The sequence below is a fragment of the Eleutherodactylus coqui genome, chromosome 8 (genome assembly GCF_035609145.1).
Source record: "Eleutherodactylus coqui strain aEleCoq1 chromosome 8, aEleCoq1.hap1, whole genome shotgun sequence".
NCBI lineage: Eukaryota > Metazoa > Chordata > Amphibia > Anura > Eleutherodactylidae > Eleutherodactylus > Eleutherodactylus coqui.
The window spans coordinates 177399087-177422659 of NC_089844.1; the positions used below are offsets into that span (position 1 = coordinate 177399087).

General features: G+C 46.2%; 1 protein-coding gene across 2 annotated transcripts in view; it reads left to right on the top strand.

Annotated features, from left to right (window-relative positions):
- The first annotated feature begins 3896 nt into the window (after positions 1–3896).
- The window catches only part of LOC136577244 (uncharacterized), a 32740-nt gene continuing 13063 nt past the window's right edge, over positions 3897–23573 (top strand). The window contains exons 1-4 of one of the 2 annotated variants that reach the window (XM_066577058.1): positions 3897–4003; positions 7690–7970; positions 19148–19351; positions 22692–22714. In XM_066577058.1, the coding sequence (XP_066433155.1) occupies positions 3933–4003; positions 7690–7970; positions 19148–19351; positions 22692–22714 (579 nt within the window). In that variant the 5' untranslated portion in view covers positions 3897–3932. Of the gene's footprint in view, positions 4004–4193; positions 4263–7689; positions 7971–19147; positions 19352–22691; positions 22715–23573 lie in introns of those variants that run through there. The other variant, XM_066577059.1, reaches the window with a different exon arrangement.

Sequence of the window (23573 nt, forward strand, 5' to 3'; positions counted from 1 at the left end):
ACCCCAAGCAGGAGGTGGCATACTAAGCCTGAGAAACGGTGACCGAGGTAGGACCCGCAATACTCTGTGTGGGAAGCACGTGAGTGGGCCAAGGGTCAGGCTCTGTCCCAGCCTTCACCTTGTGTGACACAAGTTGCCGTGAGTTACATAGCTATGGGAAATCTATGTGTCCCCACGCACTTCATTCTGTGTATGAGTCAGATAGCTGAACACCGCAATGGGAAACCTTTGTGCACACACAGCATAGGCAAGCCCATGAAACCCAAAGACAGTATTACACATGAAGAAATGAGAGTACCCAAACGTGAGTTTCACCCTGCACAGGACCTCAACCTCAGCCCACACTTCTGCCCAAGTCATTCAGTGTATTTGTCCTAGACAGCTGAACACTGCTATGGGAAACCTTTGTGCACCCACAGTATAGGTGGACCCTTTAAACATTTCTGTAGCAAAAGTATAGGTGGACCCCTGAAACATTTCTGTAGCAAGTGTATAGTCGGACCCCTGAAACATTTCTGTAGCAAGAGTATAGGCGGACCCCTGAAACATTTCTGTAGCAAGTGTATAGGCAGACCCCTGAAACATTTCTGTAGCAAGTGTATAGGGCGGACCCCTGAAACATTTCTGTAGCAAGTGTATAGGGCGGACCCCTGAAACATTTCTGTAGCAGGTGTATAGGCAGACCCCTGAAACATTTCTGTAGTAAGAGCATAGGCGGACCCCTCAAACATTTCTGTAGCAAGAGTATAGGCGGACCTTCCAGCAGCTCTTCCTCCAAATCCTCTGTGCTCTCCTCCCTCGGACTTACTGCCCTTACTACTACCTCACTGACAGACAACTGTGTCTCATCATCCTCATCCACATGCAGTCGTTTAATGGGACATAACTCTAGGGCCTGGAGCTTTTGTTCTCGCTTACCTAGGAGAATGTGAGGTTCTGGGTAATGGTTAGAGGGAAGCCTACTAACCCCTACTCTCTGGATCAGGTCAGTGAAGGGTGGGGTGTATTACAACTGGCTACCCAGGAGGGATTGAGAAGATCTAGACTGAGACATTGTGTCTCCTGTGACCTTCCTGGAGATAACTCAAGGTGACAGTCAGGGTAACCAGGGTGAGGGACGCTAGTCCTCCGGGACCTCAGCTGCAAGGAGTTCCAGCAAAGGCCCCCCTGGAGCCAGGTCAGGTGCTTCTAGAGGAGACCCCCCATCCTACCATTGAGGACTGGGGACACTGCAACCCCTGGAAGAAATAAACAGCTTTGTCTCCAGGATAGCTGTAAGAACCCAGGAGTACTGTGAGGCAAGTAGCACCATTGTAATGGCCCAGAGTTAGTGGGGCCCTTCCATAATGTTATATGTCTGTCTTGTGCCCTAGTCTTGTCAGTGTCTTATGTGTGATATGCCTTTGAGTTATGTGGATTACATCTCTGCAGCACTGAATGGGTTAATATCTGGGTTATGCCTCGAAAATGTATCCCTTTGGGTGTCATGTGACTGTGTTATATATATGTGTTTGCAGGATGCAGTACCAGGGTCTTCTGCCTTCTTGCAAGAGTCTGACTAGTGTAAGGCCGGCTGTCTATGGGTGATGCGGTATCCCGCGGCATGCTGCGAATTGCTCGCCGCGAGTGGAGAATCGCAATGATTCTTCGCTCGTGGACCGGTGCCAGCGCTTTCCATAGCAATGCTATGGGAAACGTGGCTGGCGTGAATACACTGCCGTGGACAGGGGGCCTTAGTCTGCAAGTAAGAGGTCAAGGAGTGAGCTGCACAGACATTGATTGGTCTGTGCGTGGAGAGAATGGAGGAAGCTGTGCGATTCCCTTCTGCTTGTCCTGGGACCAGTCTACCCAGGATGTGCCGGTGCTACCACTAAGCACTGAGTGAGAAAGGAAGAGTACTGCATGGCTAAAGGAAAAGACTGGTAATGTGAGTGTGGACTGAGTGAGAGTTAGAGAGACAGAGAGAATTGCCAGGAGTGGGATCACACAGATAACTGGGACTGTGGATCATCCGTATTACCCCGAGAATCCTCCCTGTCGCACCACTTTATTCTGTTGTATCTGTGCCAGACCGCTGATGTTATTTCGAGTTTAACAAGTTACAGTAAACCGACATTACTGACAGTTCGCGGTTTGTCTAGAATGTTTCCCTGTGCGTGGACTACTTTAGTCAATCATCAAAGTTCACTGCAGAGGATGGAACGGTGGTGTCATGCATGACAAAGAAGACTACAGGTAACCTCTGGTTACTTTTCCCTGTGACCTTCCTCAGCAGTAACTTGGTCGGGTCCTGAGCTACCCCCAGGGGAGGAGATGGTAGAGCCCTGTGCCAAGGTCATTATCTACCCCGCTGTCTCTTCAGCTGTGGGCCCGCTCCTCGGGCGCTGCACCATCAAAATGCTCCAGGAGGAGTTACAGACAGACAGTTCCGTGTCCAACAACTCATGAGGCACAAGAAGTGCCCGATACAACCAGTCTGTCCAAGAGCTAAAAGGAGAGGTCCTCATACTGGTTGAGAGAAGACTGGCCATCTTTAAGGGAGAAGGTCTTTTTGCAGAAAAACTATGCAATGATGACTGGTTTGAAGGGTCTAAGTTGGGACTGGCTGACATCTGTGATGATATGAAGAACCAAGTGTCTAACGTGGAGCAGGGATCTGCCAGAGAACTGCAAACAACGGAAAGGCAGACGAGCAAGTTACCATCATTTCAAGCTTGGACTTCTCTGGAAAGCTAATAGCATATATAAAGCACCTGGAATTCCCTGGAGGGTCTCTGTTTTAGGAACAACCTCCCTTAATGGTTCTCCAGGGTTAAGAAGAAGAAAAAAGGTCAAAATGAGTACCCAAGTGGAGTACAGGTATTTCAAACTCCCAGGGCAAGCATGTGAACCAAGGGAGGGAGGTAGCTCTATGGGTAGTCCCCTTATCTGACTCAGCCTCGATCCTGCTAATGTGGGTTCAGTGCACAGGAAAGGGGAGTGCTAAGAATCCAGGTCTAGGCACTCCCTTGGTTCATAAAAACAGGAGCGATGATGGGCAGTGTGATAATGGGTGGTATCTAAAAGAGAGGTCTTTAAGTGTGGGGGTCATCTGGTGTCAGGTGGCCTTCAGAGGGGTCCTGCAGTGGGCCAAGAGAAAGGGTGTTTCAGTGGTGTATGTCCCCCTGGAAGGGCCATACAGTGGGCTTAGGAATGGGGGGGGGGGGGGGGCGAGTGCCAGCATAAGGTGATTCCAAGATTTCCAGGAAGGTCAGGAAGGTGGAGGAAAAAGTGGGTTGGTCATCCAGTGTTGGGTGGCCCTGAGAAAAGCCTAAATAAAGGGGCTTGCATAGTGCTTGGTGGCCCCACTGCAAACATGGCAGATGTGGGGGATGGTTTGGCAATCCCGAGTGGTGAGTAATGAATCTGTGAATATGGTGATATGGTGAAGGCCTGTTCTGTGGGTGGTATTGTAACTTCAGTTTCCTGTCAATGTTTTGTTCATGTTCCAGACTGGAATTCTATTGTCAGGATTACATTGGGTATGGTGGGACAAGGCGGGGCTGAAGGCCGTTCCATGCTAGAGCTTGAAGTTCTGTTTCCCACATTACTAAAGAAGGGGGTCGAAGCCAAGTCTTGATTGCTCCTTTGCAGGCATGGCTGGAGGTGCCAGTAGTCCTCCGAGCTACCAAGTTCCTCTTAATCCTCCCCCAGGAGGAGAGATGTTACCAGTCTGGCCATAGTAAAGGGTGAGAATGATGGGGGTAAAAATGATACAGAAAACATGGAGGTGAGTAAAAGGGATGAAGGGGCTGCTTGATAATGAGTAGTGTGAGTAAGGAAGAGTCTGCAGCTCCTCACAGGAACATGAAGCCCACTGCTGAGATCCTGAGGGATAGTGATGTGGAGGAGGAAACCAGAAGGATGGAGAGAAGAGCTGCCTTCCAGTCCTGATGAATCCTCCCATGAAGACAGTGTGGATGAGGAAGGCAAGAAATGGCAAAAGTAGAAGAAAAAGGGTAAGGTAAGAACCAGATAGGAAAGCATGGGCCCTTCCTCTCCAGAGTGCGATCATTCGGTCAGTTCCTGTAAGCATAGAAGTCACTGCTGTTGTTAATGATGATGGGAGGAAAGTCCTGTATAAATGTGACTGGGTGTGGGGGGAAGGGCAGGTCCTTATCATCCTCCTCCAGCAGTTTCTTTCACTTTCTGTATAAGTTTACAGGGTGTAATCACAGTGACAGGAAACTTACCGGAAAACAGAGCTGAAATCAAAGAAAACGGTAAGGGAACCTAATGTATCTTGCATACAATGCATCCTATATACATTGTGTCCTATATACATTGTGTCCTATATACAATGGATCCTATATACATTGTGTCCTATATACAATGTATCCTATATACATTGTGTCCTGTATACAATAGATCCTATATACATTGTGTGCTATATACAATGGATCCTATATACATTGTGTGCTATATACAATGTATCCTATATAGACTGTGTCCTGTATATACAATTCACCGTAAACATACCGTGTCCTGTATACAATGCACCCTTTCTATACTGAATCCTGTATACAATGTATCCTATATACACACCATGTCCTATATACAATATATCCTATATACACGGTGTCCTGTATATAATGGATCCTATATATACCACATTCTGTATACAATGTACCCTATATTCACTGTGTCCTATTTATAATGCACCCTATATAAACTGTGTCCTGTATATGATGCACCCTATATACAATGTGTCCTGTATACATTGTGTCCTATATACAATGTATTCTATATACATCGTGTGCTATATACAATGTATCCTATATAGACTGTGTCCTGTATATACAATTCACCGTAAATACAACGTGTCCTGTATATAATGTACCCTTTCTATACTGAATCCTGCATACAATGTATGCTATATACACACCATGTCCTATATACAATATATCCTATATACACTATGTTCTGTATATAATGGATCCTATATATACCATATCCTGTATACAATGTACCCTATATGCACTGCGTCCTATTTATAATGCACCCTATATATACGGTGTCCTGTATATGATGCACCCTATATACAATGTGTCCTCACTGCAATGTGTCTTTTATACACCGTTTCTTGTATACATTATGCCCTATATGCACCACATCCTCTATACAATCTTTCCTTTATAAACTCTGTCCTATACACAATGTACTCATATACACTGTATATATATATATATATATATATATATATATATATATATATATATCCCATGTAGATCGTATCTTGTATGCAACGTATCCTAAATATACCAAGTCCTGTATAGAAGGTACCATATATAGGATGTGCCCCATATACAATGTATCCTAAATACGAGTCCTGTATACAATGTATATGGTGCCTAGGAGCTGGGATTCACCTCTGAGCTCGCTTGAATACTGCTGGGAGAACATAGCATATGAGTCCATCAATATCCAGTTCAGCCTGCCCCCCCCCCCTCCCCTCATGTTGATCCAGAGGAAGGCAAAACACCACAGTGAGGTAGAAGCCAATTATTCTCATTTAAGGAATGAACCTTCTTCCCGACTCCAATCTGGCAATCAGAATATTATTATTAGGACAAGTGTTGGTCCTCGGATATTTCCTGTTATTGTACATGTTAGTCGGAGGCGTCCCAGGGGCTGCGGGAGCCGCAGGAGGTCAATATCACATCTTAGGCTAATTTCACGCAGACGAGTGTGATGTCGGGCCAAGTGTCGGCCAACGTGCCATGTCCCTTTTTGTGTTAAAACCGCCCCGCATCACGTCAGGAACGTGGAGGATCAGCGAGTGTTTCCCATTGTTTTCAACAGAAAACCTCGTATGATGCGAAGCTTTGCCGGTCCCATTGAAGACAATGGGCGATGTGATCCGAGGGAACGCCCCACAATGGGACACGCCATGTGTTTTCTTGCACTGTGATGCAATAAAAAATTGCTCATATATATAACCACATTCAGAAGACCGGGGTTCATATTCATGCGAGATTTTCTTGGCGGCGTGAAAGTGCCCAGAGCCGTCTCACAGGAGCGTGTGGTAAAACGCTGCGCGTATAGCGCTGTATGGACCCGCGTATGGCAGCCATTTTTGCCTGTGCATCTCACGCACGCCGTCATACACCTTCTTACTGGTTTCATTTTTATATTTAAATTTCCCGCTCTGTCGCTTAGCAACGTTGCGTATAAACGTCGCACATACACAATGCAATTGCGTATGTACAGCATTTTCTACACATCCATACAGAACAATAGGCCTTAACGCGCGGTAAAATAGAACACGCTGCGTTCTTTTTAAATCACATATTACACCAATCAAAAGTGTGCGAAAATCAATGGATTTGAATTACCGTAATGTACCGCGTATTATACGTGCGTACATCGCCTGCGTAATATGCAATTCAAATACACTCATGTGAGCCTGGCCTTAGATTGAGAAACGCTAATTGTGGTTGATACGTGGACACACTGTGGAGTACTGACACCCTAACAGACGCTGGAGGAACGCCCCTTTAATGCAGGGTTGTAAAAGTAGACGATTCGGCAACATTTACTAAATATGGGCCATTCTATATGGAGTGATTATCCTTCAGATCCTCGCTGGACTGTCAGAATCGGAATGCTAATGATTCAGGGCTCCTGCAGACTGGTGAGAGCGATATTGGGATGTGATTGACGCCCCGTTATCGCTCTCGCAATCCTTCTGAAGCCCTAGATGCGAGGCAATCAATGACGGCTGGGCACTGCCTCTGATTGGTCACAGTGCTCAGCCAATCAGAGGCAGCGCTTTTTAAGAAGTGGGGATTTTTAAATCCCCGGCCAGAAGAGAAAGAGAAGAAGAGTGTCGGGGACCTGCTAGAAGATGCGCCAGAGTTGACTGCGCTTTCAAGGTATTAATGTTTTTTTTTTTTTTTTCTACAGTTCATGGATTTTGTTTGGGGAGGGGGGGGCTTATAATTCAAGCCCCCCCCCCCCCCCCCCAATCCTCCCCACGGGGAGTCCTCTGCCACTGCTGTGACAGCAGTGACAGGGCATCACGAGCATCCCCCATTGATTTTAATGGGGCTGGCGCTGCTGCCGCCAGCCCCATTGGAATCAATAGGGCAAGCCATTGGCTTCATAGTTTTGCGATTTCTCGCAGCGCTGGGAAATCTTGCGCTTTCATCGCCAGTGTGAAGGCACCCTCACTGTGAAGACTGCCAGTGACCAAACGACGAGTAATAATTTGTAATTCGTTAAGTAACAATTGATCCTGTGTGAAAGCGTCTAACAATCGTCCCATGTGAAAAGGCCCTAAAGAAGTCAGGAAAACCAATTGTTAGAAGAAATCAGCCAAGCCTTTCCCCTCTCTGCAGTGTCCTTCTGGTCAGCTGGGGTTTATATAAAAAGTTGGCCCTTTAACTCTGTAACTTTGTGAATGTGCAACTGGAGGTGTGGTCGCCTCTCCTTGAACTGTCAATTATGAGCCACTGATATCCAATCAGTCACGGCCGAGCATTTCATAAGTGACATCACTTGTTGGTGCGGTGACATCACTTGTTGGTCTGGTGATATCACTAGTTCCAGCTGTTGACCAGTTGTAGTTAAGGTCCAATACTTCGTGGTGTTATTGGTGGCACTGAGCTGTTTCTGATCGACATATTTTGGGGTTCTGTGTTATTTTAGGGGAATCTACAGATCGCAGGTAACGATGACGCTGGTCGGAATCTTCTCGAGGGAGGATGAATCTTGTTATCAGTGGCTGAGTGACAAACTTTTGGAAATCAGAAATGTGCGGGACGTCCGGTCTGTGATCATCACAAACAACTCCCTGACATTTTATGAGGAGGCTTCTAAGTGCAACTTTGCCATCCTCTACCATTCAAAGACAAGAGGACGGATCAATGTCACTGATGTCAACGACTCCCTGTACGATCTGGAGCTGCAGCATCTCAACACTGTTCACGGTGAGAATTACCCATATCTCATTAGTAGTAATCAGTCTGTGACTGTCTGCCTGTACCGTACGTCAGGCAGTGCTTTCGTGTAGGTTCGGTAGAGTATTGCTAGAATTAGTGCAACACCCCAGATGGATGACCCCTGACACTTGACTTATGTGAGGAGCTGGGAGGGTTACGTGATGGCTTGCCACAATGGCACTTACCAGCTCCTTGTCCCAGAGGGATGACACACAGGCAAGACCAAAGCAGGATTGCAGGTCACCTTCGACACCCAAAAGGATAGGGAAAGCCAATCAATGAGATGATGGGGTAGTTGTTGTCACGGGTGATGCCACCGTTCCCACACACCAGTATGCTACGCGGCGGAGAAATAACACAGAGACTTGTGTATAGCACCTTGGGTCCCCAGGAACCATCAGGGCCTGGTATAACATTTTACCTAAAGAAGATAAACTTTACAAACAGGTATTCAAGGCAACACAGGTACAACTCTGTTAAGTGCATGGAGACTAGAGCTCAGAGGACACATAGGATGAAACCGGGCCGTCAGTATCTGTATGGCACCGTTCCTGGACTGGGAGCACTCCAGAGGAGGAAGGGGGTAGGGGTCACTCCACAGACACTCCAGCAGACAATTATTTAAATGAAGGCTTGGACAATAAACACCCCGCATGGCAGGTGTGTGGGTGTAACTCTATAATGTACCTCTGTGCAGTGATCCTGACTGTCGACAGCTGCACAGGAAAAGCCTGTAGTGTGAATTAGTACCTGGTACAGTAGGTTTCTCTATACAGAATTAGTAGAAGTTGCTCTAGCTCTATCAGATCTTTGGACTCACTCCATTCGCATCCAAACTTCACACGCTGCAGGATATCTCTTCACTGCCTCCATCTTCACCTACATGGAAGCTGAAGGTGCTTCCTTATGGCTCTGTGTTAGGTGGTATTCTCTTCAGCAGACAAGATGGAAGACTCTTTCCCGCTCTCTAGCACTCACATTTATACCTTCACTTAGACCACATGGCATGACAAACTAATACATTTACATGCAGGCAATGATTTTATGACTGTTAGCTCTTCAAGTGCTGCAGCTGTGCAACACACACACTGGAAATGACAGGACAAGCTTTGCACAGTGCATCTACATAGGACAAACATGCATGACATTTATGGAGGGAACCAGGGTGGTGTTGAGGGCCACTACATTAGGACTAACTCTCATGCATTGGGGTGCTGTTTGCTAGGCAGGGGTAGCCCACTAGCACTGCTGTCCCGGCTACCAGGCCCTTAACTGTGCTCCCAGCTGCTGTTCTTTCCTTCCTGGCGCTGTGCTCCCCGCTACTGGTGTCGCATCCCGACCCCTGAGCTGTCATGTCCCTTTCTTTACTTGCCAGTGCTATGCTCACCGCTTGTGCTGTAGGTTCCCCGTCCCTCTGCTCCCAGCTGCTGTACTATTGTTTACGCCGCTGTGCTCCTCGCTACTGCTGTCGGGTACCGGGCCCTCGGATGTCATGTCGTGCGCTTGGGTGGCCGGCCCTCTGCTCCCATCTGCTGTTGCAAACTTGCTGCCGCTGTCCTCCCTGCTCCTGTGACAGAGGGAGAGGTGTCCAGCTGTCTGATGACAGCCTGGCTTCAGCTGTAATCATACGGACGAGCAAAACCACCGATCCCAGCCTTTCAATCCTTTACATGCTATGGACAATGCAACTGTAGTATGTAGATGGCTGACAGAGAGAGGGGGCTCTGTCTGTCACCCATCTGACCCCCAGAATGTGCTGTCCGGGTGACTACAGGTTTGAAGATGGCCTCTGGGTTTGCCATCTACATTGGCTTACATGGCTCAGCCTCTGGCTAAGCTTTATAGGCTGTAATACACTGCAATACTGAAGTATTGAAGTGCATTATAAAACAATCAAAAGTGCTAAACTTCAAGTCCACCAGTGGGCCAAAAATTAATTGCTAAATAAAGTGTAAAAATCCCCCCCAAAAATAGTCAAAACCCCAACTCTCCCGCAACTTTCACATGGGTGTGATACTGGGCCATGAAACTCGGTCCAATATTGTGCACGTGGGATGTCTCCATATACGCGAAACATTTTTGGTCCAAATTGCCTCCCATCAGTTCAGTACAGTTGTGATCCCCCGGCGTGGCAAGTGTTTCCCATTTTTAATGTTGTGATGGCACGGTGGTGACAGATGGAGGCCGAGACAATTTGTTGCAGCAATAAATGATTTTGACTAAAACATCAATAGTATATAGACGATGCAGTATGTTATGTAGCACTCCATAGGGGGGTATGTATACTAGAACATTGCACCATAACATTACATATTGGTAGCATTTTGTTAGAGGGGTTTTCCAGGCACAATTACTATTGATGACCTATGCTTAGTGAGCTCACCACTAGCTCGTTTGCTCTCGTGCCATCTGTCTAGACTAGCGGATACATCGCTGGGTCATTCAAATGAGAATTGTTCAGTCTTTCACATTCACTGTATAAGCCAATGTGAATGACTGTACGATCTTTGTTTAAACCAATGGTAAGCGAAGAAGCTGATAATGTTTTTTATGCCTGCATAAAATGAACGACGAATGAAAAGTGACTCATTCTTGTTCGTCATTCAGTCGTTAGTTCGCGTTTAGACCGAACGATTATCATTGACTTTTGCTCATTTGAACAGTTTGTTGAACAATATTCCCTCTATAAACAGCTCTAGACTGGCAGCTGCTGGGATTCCGCATCCCGAATGCTTCTGCCATGTGGGAGCTGGTTAGCTATATACTCAGTACAATAAATGCACAGAAGCCTTCGCCCGAATATGTGCTAATTATGCCTTAATTTAGTTTAATCATTCAGCCCACTCTTCTCGGAACTACATATCGGAGCACCTTCTGTAAGTGCGCAGGAGCCTTGTCTGGTATATCGCTGTCTGTAGCTTTATCACTGTGTCACATATAACTCAAAATATGCAATGCTGCTTGATAACAGTCTATACTTTCGTTATCTGCCGAGTGCCTTACTGCGCCATAACAACCGTAATAAACATAGATTCATAGACTGGTAGAGTTGGAAGGGACCTCCGGGGTCATCTGGTCCAACCCCTTGCTCAGTGCAGGATATTACATCATCCTATTCACTAACTATGCAAGGCCTTTCACTAAACATAGCACCAATATAACACTTCAATAGCATTAAAGGGGTTGTCCCGCGGCAGCAAGTGGGGGTATACACTTCTGTATGGCCATAATAATGCACTTTGTAATGTACATTGTGCATTAATTATGAGCCATACAGAAGTTATAAAAAGTTTTATACTTACCTGCTCCGTTGCTGGCGTCCTCGTCTCCATGGTGCCGACTAATTTTCGCCCTCCGATGGCCAAATTAGCCGCGCTTGCGCAGTCCGGGTCTTCTTCTTTTCTGAATGGGGCTCCGTGTAGCTCCGCCCCGTCACGTGCCGATTCCAGCCAATCAGGAGGCTGGAATCGGCAATGGACCGCACAGAAGCCCTGCGGTACATGGAGACAGAGGATCCCGGCGGCCATCTTCAGCAGGTGAGTATGAAGACGCCGGACCGCCGGGATTCAGGTAAGCGCTGTGCGGGTTGTTTTTTTAACCCCTGCAGCGGGGTTGTCTCGCGCCGAACGGGGGGGGGGTTTAAAAAAAAAAAAAACCCGTTTCGGCGCGGGACAACCCCTTTAACCCTTTCAGATGGTCCCACATAAGCTCCGAGGCCCCCAACCTGACAGAAGATTATTTACATAGCAGAATCGGGGAGAAAGAGTGCACTCACGATTGGTACTCGTAACCACTGGATACAGGCCCTCTCCATAGTGCCCGGTCTTTTGCAGCAGTTCCCAAGCTGGTGGTGCAGCAGCGCATTCCTGCCTGCTGATGAAGTCCTTTCCTTCTGAGCATATCCCACTTAGGCCGCCTGCAGACGGCCAGGTCGGATCCGGCTGCGAGAATTCTCGCAGCGGGACTCGACCCGAGCGTCTGCAGAGAGCAGCGTGTCACTCACCTGCTCCCGCATCCCAGACTTTTCCATGTGCCGGCTTGCCAGGCAGCCAGCGCATGCGCAGAGCAGAGCCAGCGGTGGGTGAGTGACATTTCTGTGCGAGGCTCTGCGAGCCCTGCACAGAAATAGAGCATGTCGCAATTTGTTTGCCGCACGAGATTTCACGCGGCCAAATCACGGCCGTCTGCATAGGATTGCGTTTGTTAACGCAATCCTTTGGCAGCTTTCAAGGGCGGAAATTCCGTGGGAAATCCCGCCGTGGAATTTCCGCCCGTCTGCAGGCAGCCTTAGTACAAAGCTCTCAGTAATACTTTTGGCAGTCAGCTCTCGGCTCCCAGCATCGGCGTCCGCAGCACTCGGTATAACACTCGGTTCAGCAGCACTTGGTCCTTCTAAGTCATGGCAGCCTACCGGAGTATAGGACATTGCCTTCTGCCCAGATCACTCTCAGTTGTCACTCCACTTGTGTCAGATTGAGTCTGCTCTGCGGCCTGTGCCATGCTCCATGGTGGCAGCGGCCTCTACCACTTCAATAGGCTAGATGGCTGGATCGGAGTCTCTGCTCTTCTCTTTATTTGCTGCATCACCGTCTCTGTAAAAATGTCTGGCGCATTTTAAACCGGTTATTTCTCAGCTTTTATATCATTTCCCCCTAAAAACTGCGCCTTCTCACGGTCCTTTTTTCTCCATTTTTGTTTTTTTTCTCCCCCCTTTTAAAAAAATCATAACTGTATTTATCCTTCAACGTCGCTGTATGAGGGCTTGTTTTTTGTGGGATGAGTTATATTTTCCAGTGGTGCCATTTACTGTACCATATAATGTACTGAAAAACTTTAAAACATTCTAAGTGGAGTAAAATGAAAAAAAGGCGACATTCCGCCATCTTTCAGTGCGTCTTGTCGCTGCAATGGCAATAAAAATGAGATGATAACTTTCTTCTATGGGTCAGTATGATTACTACAATACCAAACATGTATAGTTTTTTTCTGTACTACTTTATTTTTTTTTTAAAGACATTAAAGACATTTACTTTTTTGAAATTATTTTCTGCGCGCCATAACTTTTTTATTTTTTTGTCGATGTAGTTGTGCGAGACATCCTGTAGTTTCCATTGGTACAATGTTGGAATACAAATTACTTTTTGATAGCTTTTTATTGCATGTTTTCTGGGAGACAGGGTGGCTGAAAAAGTACATTTTTGGCATCAGACTTTTCTGGACGCGGCGATACCAAATACTTATTTTTGTTTCATGATTTAGATTTTTTTTTATTATCGATATAGCAAAAGGGGGGTGATTTAAACTTTAATTACTTTTATTTACAATTGGTAAAACATTATTGATCTTATTTTTACTTTCTTTTTTTAACCCCCTAGGGGACCAAGACATGCAATATTTTGATCGCTCCTGCAGTATAATGAAATGCTATAGTATTACATGATACTGCGATCTGACGGGCAGTCTATCAAGCCACCCTATGGGGACGGCTTGATAGGCAGTCTGCTAAGACGGCCCTGGGACTTTTTAGAAGGCCCCCGGCTGTCATGATACCTGTATGGCTCCCTGAAATCTCAGCGCGGGGGGGGGGGGGGAGAGACGGGACCCCCAAACATCATTCAGGGGATTTCATAGGCTCTGTCAGAACTGACAGCAGAATTTAAAGATTTAATAGTGGTGATCAGCCACGCAGCTGATTGCAGCTTTTACCAGGGATGTAAGCTGTAATAAACAGCTGATGCCCATGCTGTATGAAGAGAGGTCACCCTGCGATCTCTCTTCATAGATACCCCAATGCTCCATGATGTAAATGTACATCCTTGAGCGGGAAGGCATTCCCCGACTTTTTGCTATTGATAACCTGTCCTCAGGCAAAGTTATCAATAGCACATCAGTGGGATTCTGCCACTCAGGATCCCAACCAATCCGCTGCTCCTCGGGGGCGGGTCATTATCAGTACAAAGCTGTCTTTGTGCCAGAAGCAGACAGCATCGTACAGCCCTGGCTAGTATTACACATTCACTTCCTGTTGCAGCAGTGCTTAGATCGCTGCTGGATTAACGAAGTCTGGTGCGGGTTTTAGATTTCGTTCTGCACCTTCTTGCTCAGTAGGTGTGACTTGATGTGCTCACACCTGTGTGTAATTAGCTCGCTATTTGCCTGGGCTGATACTGTGCTAGAGTGCTGTATATTGTCAGTTGCTCGCTGTCTGAGCTGGCAGTAAGCGGCTCCTGTGGACAAGAGTTGTTTCTGCTGTGACGGTATTAGAGGACAGCTCCGTGTGTTGTGGCATCATGACCAGCTAAGTGCTGTGTTTCCTTTTATTTTCCTTTTGTGGGTTTCCTTGTTTGCCAAGTAGGGTTACTTAGGTCCCAGAAACAAGTGCAGGCCCGCATCTATCAAAGGGATCAGTCTGCCGTGGTAAGCAAGGCTCTCTCCCTTGTCATCATGTATTTAGGGAAAGACTTCCCATTTATCTTTGTGTTGTTTGTATTGCGTGCTGCATGTTGGGTTATTGTTTGTGCATATCCGCAGGTGCTGGTCCAGCACATCATTCACGGACGTAACAGTTCCATTGCAGTGAATAAAGTGTAAGCAGCCGACTGCATAAAGACAGTTCTGTACTAACAATGACCAGCCTTAGGAAGCAGCTGATTGACTAATATCACCCTATAGAAAGGCATCTATAAACATGCCACTACACTTGCACAAACGGTTATAATCAGGTGTACGATTATACCAAACAGTTGATAATGATCATCGTTTTTATATGTAGGTTGAAATATAGTCATTAACTAAAATAGAAACAGCTGTGTAGGAGGCTTAAAACTAGGTGAGGAACATGCAAACTCTGCTACAAAGGTGAGGTTGTGGAAGATAGTTTCACATCACAGGTCATGCACCATGGCAAGCCTGAGCACAGCAACAAGACACTGGTTATACTGCTGGTTTTACAGCATCAGCAACGTCTCTCTCAAGCAAAGATTTCACAGAAGACTGGGATTTAAAAATGTACTGTTCAAGCTCTTTTGAAGAAGCACAAAGAAACAGGCAATATTTAGGAGTTAGTGCTGCAGATGAGACACATCATGCTTACTTCCCTTGGAAATCGGAAGATGTCCAGCAGTGCCATCAGCTCACAACTGGCAGAAACCAGTGGGACCCAGGTACCTCATTTACTGTTCAGAGACGTCTAGCCAGAAGTGATCTTCATAGAAGAATTGCAGCCAAAAAAAGCCATACCTTCAATATAGAAAGATGGCCAAGCGACTCAACTATACAGGAAAACATAGGAACTGGGATGCAGAAAAAAGGAAGCAGGCTCTCCAGACTGATGAGTCAAATTGTGAAATATCTGTCTGTAACAGAAGGCAGTTTGTTTGCGGAGGGGCTGGAGAGCGGTACAATAATGACTGTCTGCAGGTAGCAGTGATGCATGGTGGAGAGTGGTACAACTGTAGCGTCTGAGAAGTGGGCCCTAGCCTAGGAGACAGTGGGGATTGGGTGTAGGCCTTGTCACGGTGGCTCTACTGTCTCCTACCCGAAGGGTCACCAGGGACTTGTCTAACAGGCCAAGGGCAGGCTATTAATGTTAGGTTAACCTGGGAAGGGTTTTGTCATGGATGAGACCACCGTTCCTTAGTCCGCGGTGATCTCTTGACGGTTGAATAAAAAGTCCACACACTCAATGAAGCTTTAAAGGCAAGCATGGTGGAGAGTGGTAAAATACTGAGTGTCTGCAGCCAGCAGTGAAACCTGGTGAGGAGCGGTACAATAATGAGTGTCTGCAGGCAGCAGTGAATCATGGTAGGGAGCAGTACAATAATGAGTGTCTGCAGGCAGCAGTGAGGCATGGTGGAGAGCTGTACAATAAAGAATGTCTATAGACAGCAGTGAATCATGGTGGAGAGGGGTACACTAGTGAGTGTCTGCAGGCAACAGTGAGACATGGTAGAGAGCAATACAATTATGAGTGTCTTTAGGCAGCAGTGAATCACGGTAGAGAGCGGTACAATAAAAAGTGTCTTTAGGCAGCAGTGAGGCATAGTGAAGAGCGGTACAATTATGAGTGTCTGCAGGCAGCAGTGAAGCCTGGTGAGGAGTGGTACAATAATGTGTGTCTGCAGGCAGCAGTGAAGAATGGTAGGGAGCAGTACAATAATGAGTGTCTGCAGGCAGCAGTGAGGCATGGTGGAGAGCGGGATGAAATAATGAATGTCTATCGACAGCAGTAAATCATGGTGGAGAGGGGTACAATAATGAGTGTCTGCAGCAGTGAGGCATGGTAGAGAGCAATACAATGATTAGTGTCTGCAGGCAGCAGTGAATCATGGTAAAGAGCAGTACAACAATGAATGTCTATAGACAGCAGTGAATCATGGTAGAGAGTGGTACAATAATGAGTGTCTGCAGGCAGCAGTGAGGCATAGTGAAGAGCGGTACAATTATGAGTGTCTGCAGGCAACAGTGAAACATGGTATTAGTGTATCTTGATGCCACCAGGAGACTAGAGGTTTGACAGGAGGAACGCCCCTGTTACACCTCTAGCTCCCTATTGGTTGACGTCAGACGGATGTTGATTGTTGCCAGCTGTGGCCGGTTAATGGTTACAGATTATGTTGTAACATGCAAGCTAATTTACAACTAATGATGTTATTCTAAAAGGAAAATCATCCCTAACCCTAAGCAGCCACGGCTGGCAACAATCAATATCTAGAGGAGCCATAAATACCTCTTGCAGTGGCGTTGATGTTGTTCCCCCACCGCGGCGCAGGTGAGACAACATACAGCCTCAGTGCTGATCGGAGGTAGCAGCGGCAAACGTCCGTGGAAAAAGCAGCAAGCAGATGTAAGGGCCAGGGAGCCGCCAAAGTGAGCCGGGACAGAAGATGTCACGTGGGCAGTCCGCAGACATGAGCGCCGCACAGAACACAATGGAGCGGCAGACCGTTTATGAGAAGCAGCAGCGGCTGGGAACACACCGCTGGGGACGTAACAGCTGCAGTGGGGCACCCGGAGAGATAAGCAGCTACAGCAGGGAACCCAGGCCCGGGTAAGTAACAGCAGGATCGGCGATTACAGGGCCGAGGGAAAAAACAACAGCCGCGGGAGATGTTTTACCAGCTGGGGAGAGCAGCAGCGGGGATTTCAGCTAGAGGACAATGGATAATAATACTAACCTGCCAGGACCTACTGCCGAGCCTTCTTCTGCAGCCAATCACCTTGAAGGGGTGTCACCAGGCAGTCAGTCTTGACTCCACCAGTACTTCCTGGTGGCGCCAAAAACCACAACAGTTCAGATAGCGCCAAAGGATTAATGGTGGGTTATCCGTCTTAGCATTTTCATATCCTTCATAGTCGAGGAGAGCTGCAACGACAGTATGGGGGTTTCTCTCAAGGAGAATGACCCCCAGAAAAGAAGCAAACAACATGTTTTAAATAAAAAAGGTTTGCGCTTGTAGAATATGCAAAAAGATAACCCAAATAGGTCTTAAATCCGAGACAAGCAAGAAATAAGAACGGCACTTACTCCAGAGGAGGGGGATGTATAGAGCAAGAAGCCCCCTCCTTGAAGTGCTGACTCTTCAAAATCCCTCAGGTCACAAATATTACTGCACGTCAAGCGGGTCAAGTCTTCACTTTATTTCAAGGTGGCACAGGCAACGCGTTTCGGTGTAATAATAACACCTTTATCAAGCCAATATAAAAATATGTACAGAACATACTCACATTTATAGAGAGCCATAAAAGACTTTTAGTTCATCGGTGGCGCCATCTTGTGGGAGGAGCTGATGAAGTCAGCATGCCGCATCATCTTAATGGGAGGAGTCAGCGGTGTGGGGCCGTCATTCCGGTGTCTCTCAAGGGAACAGAGAGGGTATAATAGGTGACGTGAGCACGCTGCTCAGGTGTGTCCCGTCCTGCAGTATGACGTCGTCACGCTGTTCGTGTGTGCCGCGTCATGACGGAGGTCACATGACCTTCCCTATGACGCGGTCATGCTATCTTGGCGTGCCGCGTCATAATAGAGGCGGGGCTGACGGTGTGGATTCGTTTTTGAGGTTTTCCATGGTATCCTAATAGTGTATATCACAACCTCTATGAGAGCGCAGCAAAGTACAATATAATGATTAATTTGGATGTTAGTTACTGTCATTTAAGGCGTCAAGATACACTAATACTGTGAAGCATGATTGAGGGCTGTACAATAATGAGTGTCTGTAGGCAGCCGTGAAGCATGGTGGAGAGTGGTAAAATACTGAGTGTCTGCAGGCAGCAGTGAAGCCTGGTGAAGAGAGGCACAATAATGAATATCTACAGGCAGCAGTGAATTATGGTAGAGAGCGGTACAATAATGAGTGTCTACAGGCAGCAGTGAATTATAGTAGAGCGTGGTACAATAATGAGTGTCTACAGGCAGCAGTGAAGCATGGGGGCGAGCGGTAGAATAATGTCTGCAGGCAGCAGTGAAGCATGGGGGAGAGCGGTACAATAGTGATTGTCTGCAGGCAGCAGTGAGGTATGGTGGAGTGCGGTACAATAATGAGTGTCTGCAGGCAGCAGTGAAGCATGGTGGAGAGCAGCACAATAATGAGTGTCTGCAGTCAGCAGTGAAGCATGGGGAAGAGCGGTGCAATAAAGAGTGTCTGCAGGCAGCAGTAAAGCATGGTGGAAAGTGGTACAATAATGAGTGTCTGCAGACAGCAGTGAAGCATGGTGGAGAGCAGCACATTAATGAGTGTCTGCAGGTAGCAGTGAAGCATGGTGGAGAGCAGTACAATAATGAGTGTCTGCAGGTAGCAGCGAAGCATGGTGGAGAGTGGTACAATAATGAGTGTCTGCAGACAGCAGTGATGCATGGTGGAGAGCGATTCAATAATGAGTGTCTGCAGGCAGCAGTAAGCATGACGGAGAGCAGTACAATAAGGAGTGTCAGCAGGCAGCAGTGAAGCATGATGAGAGCAGTACAATTTGTTAATTGACAAAAATAAACTATTAACACTTCTAGTTTTGGAAACATTCTTACTTTGCAGTTTTTTCCACACCTGCCTAAAACCTTTGGACAGTACTGTATATAACAAGCAATATAGGAGTGTACATATAGCACTCAGTATAGGACTACATTCGTTGCCTTCACATCTACTCTTCTCTTCGCTGGTTCTCTCTAGGGAGGCAGAATGTTCTGGTTGTGATCGACGACCTGGACAGCAGCAACGAGGAGGAAAAAGCTAGAATTCTCACTTTTCAGCCGAAAATCAGAGACCTCGCCCAGGATCTGTTCCTCTTCAGCTCCGCAGATAAAGCCTCTCTTGGATACCAGCCATCAGCCCATGTCCTGAGAACACTGAATGATATGAAGAGGGTGGTAGAAGGTAATGGGACGATTCACAGACAAATCACTCAAAATAATCAGGCACAATACTGCATAGATACTGTGAGACGATACTATGTACTCAGGGGTGTACCTAAAGGCTCAGGGGCCCAGGTGCAAAAGATCACCTTGCCCCCCCCCCCCCCCCCCAGGCCTGATCCCACCTCCTTTTTCCCCTACCCATACCTAAATCACAATGATGGGAAGCATTAAAAAGCGCTGTCAAACGTTGTACCATGCGTTCAATAATTGCGGTAAAAGTGACGCGATTTCGAGCTGCTTTTTTTGAACGAATGTGTGAGTGACCTTAGGGTGTATTCCTGTTTTATTTACTTTTGAACCACAATAAAGAAAAAAACATTTTTAAAAACTGCATGCAGTTTTCAAAGACCACATATGTTTTTAAGAAACTGCTTACACTATTAAAAAGTGCATGTGTTTTTGAGGCGCTTTGTAATTGTGTGTAAAGTGTGCAATACATACAGGAAGATGTATAACTTATACCAGCCATAGATAGATATGAGAGAGAGATAGATATGAGAGCGAGAGAGAGATAGATATGAAAGAGAAATAGGTTTGAGATAGATAGATAGATAGATCTGAGAGAGATAGATAGATCTGAGAGAGATAGATAGATATGAGAGAGAGATAATTATGAGAGCGATAGATATGATAAAGATAGATATGAGAGAGATAACGATGAGATAGATAGATAGATAGATAGATAGAGGGAGAGTTAATTATGAGAGAGATAGATATATATCAGAAAGAGAGAGAGATAGATATCAGAGGAAGGCCTCGGTCACACGGGCGTTTTTGGGTCCGATTTGCAGACACGCTTGCGATCTGCAGATTGATAGACCCAATGCATAGCAATGGGATCGGTCACATGTCCGTTTTTGATGCGGATGTGCCGATAATTATATGACCCACCGATTCGCAGAACGCATGTAACTTCGTTCTGTGCAAATCGGTGCTTGTATATGCGCTCAATGGGGCCGGCGGCAGCATCGCCGACCCCATTGAGAACATATACTAAAGATTGTTCTCCTCTGCCACAGCTGTGCCACAACTGTGCCAGAGAAGAACAATGTTCTCCCATTGAGTCAATGGAGCCGGCAATACAGCCGGCTCCATTGAAAGCAATGGGCTGCCGGCGAGCGCTGTATGAATTTTCGGGGAAGGGCTTAAAATATAAGCCCTTCCCTGAAAAGCATCCTGAAAATTTGTTAAAAAAAAAAAAGTATACTCACCTTTTTTCTGCAGCCGGCGTTCAGCAGCGTCCGGCTGGCAGTTCTCCTGAACTGCTCTCTGTAGTATTCAGCAGGCGGGGATTCAAAATCCCCGCCTGCTGAATGGGCTGCCTCTGATTGGTCACAGCCCTCAGCCAATCAGAGGCAGCTCTCACTCACCCATTCATGAATTCATGAATTCATGAATGGGTGAGTGAGTGCTGCCTCTGATTGGCTGAGCACATGGACCAATCAGAGGCAGCTCTCAGCTATTGAATGACAGCTGTCATTCAATAGCTGAGAGCTGCCTCTGATTGGTCCCTGCGCTCAGCCAATCGTCTTTCGAGCGATAATCGTTGTGTGTAACTGCACTGACACCGTGCAGTTTTCGTTATCCTGTCGCTCATCGTCGTCTTCCAGCTATATGGGATTCACAGTGGGATACAGCTGATACTATTGTTTCAGCTGTATCCCGCTCCCTGATAACAGGCTAGGTATGAAGAACCTGACACGGAGCGCTCGGCTGTATAACAGCCGGGTGTTCTGTGCAGAAAACATCTGGATGTAGAAGACAAGCGGGGACAACCCGCTTGTCTTCTGCATCCTCTGCTCCGAGCGCTTGGCTGTATAACAGCCGGGCGCTGGGAGCTGAGAACAGCTGGATGCAGGAGACAAGCGGGGACACCCCGCTTGTCTTCTGTATCCTCCATTGGCAGCGCATCTTGAGCGATCATCTTGCACTGTAAATAACGCAGCAATTATCGCTCAAATCGTTGTGTCTAAATGGGCCGGTAGATAGATATGAGAGAGAGATAATTATGAGAGAGAGAGAGAGAGAAATGAGAGATAATTATGAGAGAGAGATAGATATCAGAAAGAGATTGATAGATAGATAGATAAATATGAGAGAGAAATAGTAACGAGATAGATAGATATGAGAGAAATAGGTATGAGAGAAATAGGTATGAGATAAATATATATAAGAGAAAGATAATTATGAGATAGATAGATATCAGAAAGAGATAGATGGATAGATAGAGATATGAAAGAGATTGATATATATATATGAGAGATAGACAGTGATAGAGAGTGAGATAGATAGATGAAAAATAATTATGAGAGAGAAAGATATGTGAGAAAGAAATAGGTAGGAGATAGATAATTATGAAAGAGAGAGATAATTAGATCTCAGAAAGAGATAGATAGGTATCAGAGAAAGAGAGAGAGAGAGATATGAGAGTGATAGATAGATAGATGTGAGATAGATAGAGAGATACATAGATAGATATATGATAGATAGAAATAGATATGATAGATAGATATGAGAGAGAGAGAGTGAGGTAGATAGATAATCAGAAAGAGGGAGATATCAGAAAGAGAGAGATAGACAGGTGTCACAGAAAGATAGATAGATAGGAGAAAAAGAAATAGGTATGAGATAGATAGATATGAGAGAGATAATTATGAGAGATAGATAGATATCAGAGAAAGATAGATATGAGACTGATAGATAGAAATAGATATGATTGATAGATAGATATAGATATGTATAAGAAGTAGATAAATTGATAGGAAATAGATAGATTGATATAGATATGATAGATGGATAGATTGGAGAGACAGTGATAGATATGAGAGATAGATGGATGGATATGAGAGAGATAATTATGAGAGATAGATAGATATGAGAGTGTAAGATAGATAATTATGAGGGATAGATTTGTAGAAATAGATAAGATAGATAGATAGACAGATATGAGATAGATAGATAGATAGATAGATAGATGGCAGCGCAACCTGAATATGTTTTCGTATATGGCGAAGGGCGGCCTCTGGGCCCTCTCAAGCGCAGGGGCCGGGTCCCAATGACCCCTGACAGTACGCCTATGTATGTACTACTAGACAATACTATCAGATGGCACTGTACTGTGAGATGATATTGCGAGGCACTATAACATGATGAGTACTACGAGATAGTACTATGAGACAGCAGTGCGAGATGATGCATACTATGAGATGGAACTATATGATGGTATAAAGATAGAATACTAGGAGGTGATACTACAAAACTATTGTCAAATTTTAACAAGAAACTCTTCTTCTCCACAGGTGCCAAGAAAAAGCCTAACTATGTAAGTGCCAAACACAGACTGCACAGACTGCACAGAGCGTATGGCGCATCCAGAACCCCTACATCTAGCTATACACGGCCACATGTCCGGCTCTGATGGGCACCAGTGCTCAGTTACATCACTGGGACAGATTTACTAATACTGTCTAAGGCCTCCCTCACATAGGCGTTTGTAGAAACGCAGTGTTTTTCAACCCCGCGTTTACTGCAAATTCAGCCCAATATTTAGCAGCGCTGGCATGCATTATGCACAGCTGGAAACGCAGCCAGGGATGCCTAAAAAGAAATCAATTCTCGCCTTGAAGGTGTCATCGCGGTCCCCAGACCTCTGTGCAGCCTTCCCTGCACTTGTCAAGCTGGCAGGGGAACTTTTGCTAATGACAGTGATTGGAAATCCCCGACTCTAGCAAGAGATTGCTCTGATTGGCTGAGTCAGCTGCTTGACAGCCCACATAAGCCAATCACAGCCAGCACTGAATGAATGGCTGTGATTGGTGCATTCAGTGCTGGCTGTGATCAGCTGAGAGGGCTGTCACTCACATCTGACTCAGCCAATCAGAGCAATCTCTAGCTGGAGGCGGGGAATTCAATCTCTGTCTTTAGCAGACGATGCTCTGTTGGTGTGACAAGTGGACTGAACCCTGCACTGCTGAAAACGCCCAAAGATAGAACCTGCATCGCTGTCAAAGTGCAGCGCTGGAAACAATGCGTTTTGACTAGAGATGAGCGAACGTACTCGTCCGAGCTTGATACTCGTTCGAGTATTAGCGTGTTCTAGATGCTCGTTACTTGTGACGAGTACCACGCGATGTTCGAGTTACTTTCACTTTTATCTCTGAGATGTTAGCGCGCTTTTCTGG